Genomic DNA, 11,860 nt, shown 5'->3' with positions numbered 1-11,860 from the left:
AAAAAAAAAAAAAAACAGCCTTACTGTAAAAAATAAAATAACACAGAAGTGAAGAACTTGAGGTCAGCTCCTGGCTTCACTAATGTCACTTTCCATAAATAATTATTCCAAATCTTTTTTTAGACGTCTATAAGCATATAAGTCTCTTGTGTTCAGATGATGTCATGGAGTCCACACGGGAGTGCAGTGTCAGTTTTCATGTCTCTTTATGCTAGCTACATATTTACTTCCTTCATTCCTTTGTTTTTGATTTTTTTTAATCTCATTTTAATAACCAGACGGTATTCCTTCATATAAATGTGTTGTGATAGATTTAACCTGTTGTGTATTGAATGATGTTTAAGTTATTTTCAGTTTTTCACTCTTAAAAATAATCCCAGGAAGAATATTCTTGGGTCTAAATTTATAGGATAACTTCTTAAAAGCAGATTAGTTCTAAGATTATGTATATTTTTACGGAAAGGATCTCATTTCTCACCTGAAAGTGCCAGTTCATGTTCTCAGTTTAGCCTGTTTCTTATTTATTCTCATTCATCATTCTTAAGTATTAAGAATTAATATTTTAATCTGTTAATATGATGCAAAATGGAAGCTTTCTGTCTTTCCTTTACATTTCTTTAACAATGAGGTTCAACTCCTTTATACATGTTTACACATGACCCTTGAACAACAAAAGTTTAAACTGCGAGGGTCCGTTTTTTAAAAATAAATATAGTCTGCTCTGTGTATATCAGGAGGTTCTATATCTGCAACCAAATGCAGATCAACAATACAGTATTTAAGGGATGTGAAACCTGCAGATAGGGAGGGCTGACTTTTTGTATCCTCAGGGCTGGCTACAGGACTTGAGCATACTTGGAAGATTTGGGAGTTGTCCTGGAACCAGTCCCTTGAGATACCAGTGGAAGACTATTGGCTATTTAGTTTTTCTTCTCCCGTGAATGGGCTGTTCAAGTCATTTTTTCTGAATTGTTTTCAGCTTTGCTTTCTGTGAGCTAGATCTGTTTGAAATGTAATTACAGTATAGTGGTACTTTATTAAAAGTGGGTACAAAGTAATGAGAGAACTGGGGGAACCTTCCCCCTGGAGGGAAGTAGAAAATCATTCACAGGAGGGGTTGACATTTGACTGAAGTCTTGAAAAGTTGGGTGACAAGGAGTCCAAAGCGTTTTAGGTGCTGTGCTATGTACTTTTGACTTCTAGATAAAGGAGAGTCATCACATTTTTAAGCAGAGGAATTACAATTTATATTTTTAAAAGGGATTGTGATAGCTTTTGTAAAGGATTACAGGAAGCAGAGATAACAGGTTTCAGTAAAGCACTGGAGAAATCATTAGGGTCTAAATAGAGGCAGTAGCGTTGAGAGTGAAAGGGAGAGGGAAGATAATTCAGAGGTGGAGCAGACAGGGATTTTGGTGTCTGTGTGAAAGAGAATTCTGAGCTTAGGCAACTGAATGGAAGATGGTGACATTAATGTCCCATAGTCTAAGAAAGAGCAGTATAAATGGATAGGGAGAGGTTAGTTTGGATTAGATAGGTTGAGTGTGAAAAGTATTTAGGACTCCCCCCCCCCCCAAAGCATTTCAAGTTTGGCTTTAGAGCACAAGTGAATCAAGATTTGGAGACATGGATATGTATAGATAGCATAGGTGGTAGCTCAAATCATTGGCGTGAATAATTTTTATGTGTATAACTACTAATTTCCTATATGTCCTGACACTTAGTATGGCAGGAAGAATTGGATTGAAGATAGACCATGATAGAATTGGATTGAAATAGACATGGCCTATTTCAAGTGCTTTATAAAATAGTTAATTGTAAATATTGTATAGAAAATTAGCTGAATCTATATATAATTACATATAATTAAATACAGTTAAAAACTAAAGTCAAAATAATAGCTATTAAGCCACCCCTTGAAAGAATTCTTACATGACAAATAGTATGTGAATTTGGTTTCAGCGTACTTTTTCCCCTACATTGCTGTCTATGAATTTAAAAGCTGAACATTATACTTGTAGAGCAAAATTCAAATTGTATATAATTATATTTCCATTCAACATTTATTGAGTTACCTACTATTATACTATGCTATATGCTATAAGTGTTTTTCATTAAACACATGACAAATTTTATTACATGACTTAATTTTTATGTCCAAGCACAAGGATAATGAGATACATTTTCTATGCAAAATATTATATACATTAAATAACATACAGTGGTAACAATGCAGTGTAGGTTTCTTGGGAAGCAGACTCCGACAGAAATATACAAGTGTATATTGTATATATGCTTGTATAGTGTATTTATTGGGCAGTGCTGTCTAGATGAGGACCAGTGAGAGGGGAAGAATGAAGCAGGATACACAGAGCAAAAAGTTGAACTCTATCGAAGTCCTGACAAATATCTCAGTTGATCCCTTGAGGAACCTCTGAAGTTGGGAAAGTCCCTCAAAGATGTCTGAATTAAGGCAATGGCCAGTCTTTGGATATCTCAGCCCCACAAACACGAACCTTGAATGAGACAACTCTTTAGCCAGGGGCAATTTCCAGAGAAGAACTCAGCAGGGAGTAGCCAACTACCAATAGTCCCAGAAACTGAGGGAAGGGGTGCTTCAGTCTAAGAAGGGTTGGGGATTTGTGAGAATCTGGGAAGCATATCATAACATCGACTGCAGATGATCAAAAAGAACAGTACACAATTCATAATTTACAGCAAAGTTCTGCCTCAATCCCAGATACAATTGAATTTAAAATTATGAAAAGGTAAAATTCTACCAAAAAAGAAAGAAACCACCTGAAATGCCAGCTACTAGAATTATGGAAACTTTGATAGGAGAGAGAAGAAACAAACTCTCCAAAAAGGCCTCTAAATAGTAAGGGGAATTATTTCCGGGAATACTTATTTTGTTTTGGGGGGTTTTTCCCCAAAGTCTCAAAAAATAGAAAACTAATATTTATAAATAAAAATAGAAGATAATTTCAAAAAACCAATCATGCTAAAATAGAAAAAGAAGAAATACTTCAGATTCCTTCTACTTCGTCTGGTGGATATACCTGATATTAAAACTGGAAAAAATATAGTTACAAAGGGAAATTACAAACATATTTCACTTATAAATGAGGATGCAGTATCCTAAACAACATATTAACAAGTTGAATTAAAAGTTATTTTAAAAATTATTGTTCAAATAATGTACTTTGGTCAAAATTAAATTCAACTTACATGAGAATTGGTCACTATTTTCTTTTTTTTTTTCCTTTTCCTTTCCCCCACCGCCTCCCTCATTCTGTCTACTCTCCCCTCCCCCCCACTGTCATTGTTATTAATTGTCCTCATATCAAAGTTGAATACATGCTTCATCCATTCATGATTCATCCATTCCTGTGATGCTTCTCTAAGAATAATGTGTTCCTCCTTCATCCAGGTTAATAACAAATACTGCAAAATCTTCTTTTTTTTTTTAATGCCTAATAGTATTCCATGGTATATATTCCATATATACCACAGCTTGCCAATCCATTCTTGGGTTGAGGGGCATTTAGACTGTTTCCACATTTTGGCAATTGTAAATTGAGCTGCGATAAACAGTCTAGTACAAGTGTCTTTATAATCAAAGGTTTATTAGGTTTTAATAATAAAAGGCTTATGAATGTTAAAAGAAAGGTTAGCATTTTTTTTTTCTTTTAGGAATTTAGTTTCTGTTTAAGGAAATAAAGCACATACAAAAATAATTTGAATAATTAGAGACAGGGAGGCAGGATGCGATTATGTGTTAGAACAAATAATGTGGACAACTTAAAAGTTAGGGGAAAGGATCGTATTAGAAGTCAGAGGAGGCCTTAGTGAAGGAAAGAGGTTAACACATGTTGCAGGCCTTTTGTGCATTGGGCACTCACCCTGCAATGTAAGAGGCTGTATATTGATGAGAAAATTTTGCCTAAGAAAAACTAACCTGCCAAGATTCACAATGTCTTGTTATAAAGCCCATATATTTTTCCCAGTGAGTTTTTTTGGGTTTTTTTGTTTTTTTGAGACAGGAGCCTCAAGCTGCCCCCCTGGGTAGAGTGCCGTGGCATCTCAGCTCACAGCAACCTCCAATTCCTGGGCTCAAGTGAGTCTCCTGCCTCAGCCTCCCAAGTAGCTGGGACCACGGGCGCCCGCCACAACGCCCGGCTATTTTTTGGTTGCAGCCGTCACTGTTGTTTGGTGGGCCTGGGCTGGATTCGAACCTGCCACCTTGGGTGTATGTGGCTGGCGCCTTAGCCACTTGAGCCACAGGCGCCGAGCCGTGAGTTTTAATACTTAAAAGATGGGTAAAGTTAGCATCACCAAGTGTTTTTTAACAGTACATGCTTATCTTTCTCCGAATCAGATTATGTGGCCTGAGTTTGCTTCAGGACCATGGGAACTTACTACTGCCTCCAACGTTACTTCTATTATTCCTTCTCTTTTCCTGTTTAATTGAATCTCTTATTTTGAAAAAACTTTACAAGCAACAACAGAGCTTTACAGCATTAAATTAACCTAGTTATCCAATTAAGATGATAAAATATTTATCAAATTCAGGAAATTTTTGAGGCATATCCTCTGTAAGCTTATCATTGAGAGATGTTATTTTTTGTTTTGGAATTTGAAAATGGTTGGTAGACATACAACACACACATAAACATACCCCTTTCTCTCTTTTTTTTTTTTGAGACAGAGTCTCACTATGTCATCAACAGTAGAGAGCTGTGGCATCACAGCTTACAGCAACTTCAAACTCTTGGGCTCAAGGAATTCTTTTGCTTCAGCCTCCCAAGTAGCTGGGGACTACAGGTGCCAGCCACAACGCCCTACTGCGCTTTCTCTCTGTTATTACTTCTATCAAACTCTGGAATCTAGGGATTCTATTAATATATTCTACTAATAGATACAGCCTCACCCTGTGAAATTAAAGGAGTCCTCAGGCTGTGATATCTGATGAGAGCATTTCCAAAGGGTCAGGGCTAGAGTTAAAGGAGAACAAAGGGTATGAAAAAATAAGTGTAATTGGCACAAATATGATTATTTGTTCCTTTAGAATGTAGATTACTTTTTCAATATAAAAGTCTTTTTTTTTTTTGCCTTTTAAATTGCTGAGATACTTTACCCTACCTCTAAAATATTTCAGTTTGCAAAGAAATAACATTTTCACATCTGGAATAATATCACATTTAGAAAGTTATTATTTTTATTATATATAATAATCAGTCATGTCAAAATTTTTCCCATTGTTTAAAAAATATCTTTCACAAGTGATTTTTTTCCAGTGCAGGATGATAAACTGAATCTTATTGTCACATCTTTATACTAAGTCCTTTTTAACTTACATAACAGTTCAAGCTAGACTAACTGGATATTAAATGTATAGGTTTGATTATATTTAAGTTAATTATTTTTGGCCAATAGCATGTATCTTGACTGCTAAGTACTTTTTCCTGCATTACTTCAAGAAACAGTCTCTGGTTGCCCCATCCTTAGTGAAGCTAAAGTGAGCATTAGGTTAGGGGGGTAGTCACATGATGCTTGTAACCAGTAGGTCTCTACTCCTGCAATCTAGAAGTTACCTGTGTGCTACTACTTTGGGATTGCAAAGATGTTCAGTTCTCAACTCTTTGCCAGTTGCTAATCCCTGCATGAATCAGTAATGTGTCTGAAGATAAAATTGATTATTCTCAATTGCAATTTCTTCTGTTTTTGCTGTCAGTGTTTGGTAAAGATAGAGCTTTTGCTTATCATCTAAGACTCTGGTTACCTAAATGACAGTTCCTACCAGAAAAGTGAGATGAATGCTTAATTCTCTCCTTTGCCAGTTTCCAAAGTAAGAAGTTAGTATAAAAACCCAGATGGTAACAAATGAGTTTTTCTCATTTTCTCCTTTGTTTTTTTGGTCATCATATATAAACTCGGATTTTCATAGGATCAGTGTGTCTCAGTCAATAGTATTCTTCCTTATATTCAAATTGTGACAGTTTTGGGTATTAGGAGTCTTTTCGAGCTGCCTCTTTTATCCCTTTCATCTTTGAACAATTCCTTAATTGCTGAGATTATCAGCAAGATAATCCAGACTTATTTTATACTTTCTCTGTCCCAGAATGGTGCTTTCTGCGTCTCCAGTGATAACAGAAAATATAAATTCTAGACTTCAGGGATATCATTGATACTGGGCCCATTGTTTCTAGGCCTTCTCTGTGAACTGAGTTTAAAAAAAAAGTATGCTTTTTAAAATCGTGAGATTGGCTCAGTGCCTGTGGCTCAAGCAGCTAAGGTGCCAGCCACATACGCCTAAGGTGGTGGGTTCGAATCCAGCCCAGACCGCGAAACAACAATGACGGCTGCAACCAAAATAGCCAGGCGTTGTGGCTGGTGCCTGTGGTCCCAGCTACTTGGGAGGCTGAGGCAGGAGACTCGCTTGAGCCCAGGAGTTAGAGATTGTGGTGAGCTGTGATGCTACGACACTCTACCCAGGGGACAGCTTGAGGCTCTGTCTCAAAAAAATACAATAAAATAAAAATAAAATAAAATTGTGAGATCATATTAATATTTTAAATTCAATTTTAATAATATTTTTGCTTAATTTTATATACTTTGATAAGTATAAATAAACCTCATGCTTTGGTAAAGATCTTTTTCTAATCCTTTACTTTTTTTAATCTGGAAAAATGATTATTTCTAACTTATTCCACAATGAGATTACCTTCCTGAGACATATCTTTCGAAAATAAGGAAAATGACAGGAGATGTGTTCAACCTTTTACTTTTAAAAGAAACTTAAGATGATTCTTCTTACTAAATAAACTCCACTAAGACTCTAACATAGGCGATAAAGTGAAGAGGTAAAAGAATAATACTTAATGTGTACACAGTGGTTTTAGCGTTAAAGTACTATCTACTGTCCTTCATTCTGCTGCTTATTCCAGGTAAGTGTATGAAATTGTGAAAAAGGATGCAAACTTCATGACTGCATTTGTAAATACTAAGTCTTTTAATTTGTAACCAACATAAATTTTTTTTGAGCTGTAAATCTCATACCTTTTTAAACTTTCTAAAAGTGTTGACTTGTGTATGTATAAAGTGTTAAGACAGGTATCTTCGTTGATATACTAACCGAGATTAGATCTTTTTCCTGCTCTTATTGCAAAAAAGTATTGTTTTAATTGGAGTTACCTCTTGAAAGATTATGTTAACAGTTATTTAAAAAACCTGTAGCTAGATAGAATTTATTATTAGATGGTATTCTTGCATGTATGTGTCTTTTGAACTTAGTGATAAAGTTAAAGGAAAATACTTTTTAAATGTCTTTTAAATCCAATATACTTGTAATAAGCAACCTTACAACCGTCTCTTTTCTTTCAGATAAAGCTTCACCAAGAAGGTTGCCCAGGAAACGGGCACAGAAGAGATCAGTGGGATCTGATGAGTAAATGTTCCTTTGTGCAACAATTCAGTCTTTACTTAACCTGCCCTAATGTTTTTCGGCCTGATGGGAATTAGTGCAGAGAAGCCATATCACCATAGAAGGCAACTACTACTTATGTGTGGACTGAGAAATCAGAGTCTGTGGCGATAATATTGCTGAAAATGCACTGCATTCGATTTTCTAAAGTAACAAACTTGGTTTTTTTAAAACCATTAAAATCTGTGTGTGCGTGTGTATGTATGTGAGCAGTTGGTCTTACCAGAATCATTGTTGAACTGTTGAACTACCTGAAATAAGCCTTTAGAATGCTAAATATTATGCTTTTGTCTCTTCTTTTTTGACATTTTCTGATTTCTGCCCCCTCAAAACTCAATGAATATTTGCCCAATACGATTATAGAAGTCCTGCCTTGGATGGTTTTGAAGAGAACAATGTCTTTATTTCTTGGAATGGCTCACATTTCAATTGATGGCACAAATTAACGTTTTGTTGTTGTTGTATAACAACTGGTATTCTAAAGGCACGAGCAGGAGTAGCTGCTTTTAGCAGTAGACTTGTTTTGGTATTTTGCTGCTGTTTACTATAATGCGCACCTTCAGAAAATTTCCCAAATGAATGCGAGGAATTTGGGGATCTCTCTAGCAACAAAATTGTGAAACATAAAAATTCTTTTGACTTTGATATATAAAACCTAACCTATTCACTTTTTTAACAAAAAGAAAACATTATATTTGTGCAAACTGGGTTGGGTTGGCCACTGTTCTACTGTCCCGAAGATAGCTGGGGAATAATTTTAGACCTACTCAAGTTTTTTTTGTTTGTTTGTTTGTTTTTTTAAATAATTTTTCTCTCCTTAACAGATGCATCCCTTCTTAGGAAAAGTTGCCTTGGTTTACAGACTAAATGGAAAATTAAATTGTAAGGGCAGAGATATATCCCATTTAATCCTAATCTTAAAAAAAAAGAGTTGGATATTTTAAAGTTGTTAACCAATCATTTCTTACCTAATATTTTGGGAGTTTTGGTTGTTGATACAACCTTTTTTCAGTTAATCTGAAAAATTCCAAAAATTGTGCTTAAGATCTTAGAACCAAAATTAAACTGGACTTCAAAAAAATCTTCTTAGTTATTCTTGCCTTAGGCAGTCAATTAAGTTTGGCGTTATTGTCAGACCAGATAAAGGGTAAAGTAAAATAGTGGGAACAAATAAGAGGCTTTCCCACTCTGTCCTTAAGCCATATCTCCCACGTATATTTTTTAAGGAAATGGTGAACGAAACATTAAAAGCTCTTTAATTCCTGATCTCTCTTCATTTTCATCTACGGTACAATGCCCTCACAGACAAAAAGAAAACAAAGTACACACACAAACAAAATCTTTCTGTTTAAATTAAACATCTGAGCCAAAGCCAATGACAGTAGAATAGAAGTTATTGTATAATTGTTAATCATTTGCAAGTAGAGGCTAAGATGTCAGAGTATCTATATTGGCATTGCTGGACTATAAACTTTCTATACCTGTAATATATGAAGTGTTTGCGTTTTTAATTGGGCTGTATGATTAGTAGTTTATTTTGAAATAGCTCTATGAGCTCTTGAGTAACTGCATGGTTTTTTGTTCAGTGTAACATAGGAAACCCTTCACATTCTCAAGGAGTATATTCCCAAACATTTTTGTGGTGTTTAAGTTTGTGAAACTGCTAGAATATAATGCAGTAAGGTGTTAACTACAATTGTAAATGGCCTCTAGGGGGTCCTATTGAATACCTGGTAATACGTAGGCAGTCGGCAGTTGCAAAACTACACTGAGCTACAGCCTCTTCACTCTTAAGTAATTTGCCTTATATAACAGCCCTTCTACTTCTGAGGTTCAAATTAGTGACTTCGGAAATGTAGAATTTCTTATTTATCATGTCTTATTTTTTAGTATAGATTGGAGACTGTCGAAAACTCTTAAATGCTCAGATGCCAGGGGTCTACTATAGCATCAGTATTTAGCAGAAACTAACTCCATAATGAATGGAATTCAATTCCACACATGGTTTGTTCAAGCACACTTAATAAGTAGCCTATTTTTTAAATGTCTTTTTAAAATGTAAATATTTGGATGAAAATTTCCTTTGTTTTGATATATTCATTTGCTACACCAACATGGTTTCAGAATTCATCTTTTGAACAACTTGGTTTCAGAATATGTAAAATGAACTTAAGGATCTTGTGTATCACACCTGTCGCCTTGATGCGTGAGAATACATGTGTTCATAAAGCATGGATCTTGCTTTGGTTGTATAGCTTCATCATTTATTTCATGGTCTTACATAGTGACTTCTAGGACTAATCCTGCCCTCTAAAGCCTTGTCTAAGGAGGGGAAAGGGGAAATGGGACCTCCAAGTTAGAAGCCTCAGGGAAGGGGTGAAGTAGAAATCAGAAGGAAAAGAAACATCACCTTGATGTTAATGAGACTTTTAATTTTAAGCAGCTTCATAAAATGGGACTTTGGTAGGAGGAAAAGGCAAATTTAGACCTTAAAAAATACTAGCAAAATACTGCCTTGAAAACATGTTTGTAGCTCATTAGCCTCGAACCGTATTCTGACTGTTGGGGAGAAGTAAAGGGTGGTAATGTAACATCAAAACCTTTACTTAATGACTTGGGTTATTTTGGAAGTACCATAGTTAAATGTAATAATATGCAAGGCTGATATGTAGCTTTCATCTTTAGTAGTACAATGATATTCATACCCTTGGTGTGAAGGAAAATTTACTTGGTTAGTACATTCGAATAATGAACATTTTTTCTTAATTCGTATACATACCATCTCTTGCCAAGATTTTGATAGACTACACCTTTTATTTTAGTTATAAAATTAGATGCTAGCTTCAATATAAAAACATTTTCAGGTGCACTTAAGTCCTTCTACACTTTTAGATGGCATCATTTATGGCTGTAGAACTAAAATTAATAAATTTGTTCTAATTTTTTTTTTTTGAGACAAAAAAATGAGCTGTGAGTATTTAGACACCACAGTAGAATGCTGTGGTGTCACAGCTCACAGCAACCTCAAACTCTTGGGCTTAAGCAATTCTCTTGCCTCAGCCTCCCAAGTGGCTGGCACTATAGGTGACTGCCACAATGCCCAGCTATTTTTTTTGGTTGTAGTTATCAGTTTTGGCAGGCCTGGGCTGGATTCAAACCCTCCATCTCTGGTATATGTGGCTGGCGCCTTAGCTGCTTGAGCTACAGATGCCGAACCTGTTCTAATTTTCTTAAATGCTACTTTGAACTGCTGCTTTACTGAAGCACATCCTAACATAAACAAGATCCTTGTTTTAGTGTAAGTGGAATGTTAGGTTTCATTGTTAAGCTGATCTGTATGTTTATAGTATCATCCTTAGAGGATATTTAGGAAGGAGGAACAATTAAGAACTAACTTGTAGACATCTAAATAATTTTAGTATTCTTATAAAGCTAGTGTTTGTATGATTTTATCCTTTTTTATTTATAGAAAAACATGGACTTATATGTTAATTATATCATCTAAAGTTCTGGGATTTATCTTTAGATTTGGAGTTATTTAAGGCTATGGCTTAGTTGCTTTTTTAAGAAAGTAGGAAAGGAAACTCATTTATTAAACACAAGTCGTGTGCTAGGTTCTCTTGAGCCTTTCCATTTATCATTTCATAAACCTTCACATCAGCTCACTGAAGGAATGTGGATATGGTTCTCATTTTGTAGATGGAAAAAATAAAACCTGAATGCTTGGTTACATACTGAATATGCAAAGTTCAAGTAACCTTCGTACTAAGTATATTATATATGCTTGCTATGCTGTATGGTAGTATATAAAGCCCCAAATAATTATTATACACTACTCTGAGCTATTACAAATTGATTTGTCTAATATTTATGGTGTGTATATATACATATAATTATTTGAAGCTTGACTTTGCATTTTTGTTATCTATGGTAATTCAGTTATCTTCAATACCCTATTTAATCTCTCTTACTGATGCATTTTTACATGTCTCCCTGATTAACAAACTCACGGCCTTTAAAACCATTTTCTGCAAGTTAGATTCAGTAGCTTGATTGGATTTTCAGGTTGTAAAGGGTTGGAAGATTCACCTTCATGTTAGAGAGGAGAATAAGGTGTCTGTCCTGGGATTATCTAACCAGATAATTCTGTAACTGAGATCACAGGTTAAGACTTCTGTCTCTAGTCTTCTGTTTAGTGCACAGTGAGGCACGAAACAGAGAATCCAGTGTACTGGAATGCACGTGAAGGATAGCCCTTATTTAAAGTCTAATTCACAGTCAAAGGTGATTTGACTGCCTTTTCTGTTCCCCTGTGGTCCCTTATGTAGACTTCTGTCAGAACCTGAGGCATTCTGTCACCTTGTTGACACATCTGTT

General features: G+C 35.2%; 1 protein-coding gene across 1 annotated transcript in view; it reads left to right on the top strand.

Moving 5' to 3' along the window:
- The window catches only part of SSR1 (signal sequence receptor subunit 1), a 25,753-nt gene extending 16,028 nt beyond the window's left edge, over nt 1-9,725 (top strand). The window contains exon 8 of the mRNA XM_012804237.2: nt 7,384-9,725. Within this exon, the coding sequence (XP_012659691.1) occupies nt 7,384-7,451 (68 nt within the window). The 3' untranslated portion in view covers nt 7,452-9,725. The remainder of the gene's footprint in view (nt 1-7,383) is intronic.
- Nucleotides 9,726-11,860: the final 2,135 nt, after the last annotated feature.

This window comes from Otolemur garnettii, unplaced genomic scaffold (assembly GCF_000181295.1).
Source record: "Otolemur garnettii isolate 467f Iridium unplaced genomic scaffold, OtoGar3 scaffold00026, whole genome shotgun sequence".
Lineage (NCBI taxonomy): Eukaryota > Metazoa > Chordata > Mammalia > Primates > Galagidae > Otolemur > Otolemur garnettii.
This window is presented reverse-complemented; position numbering and strand designations above follow the sequence as displayed.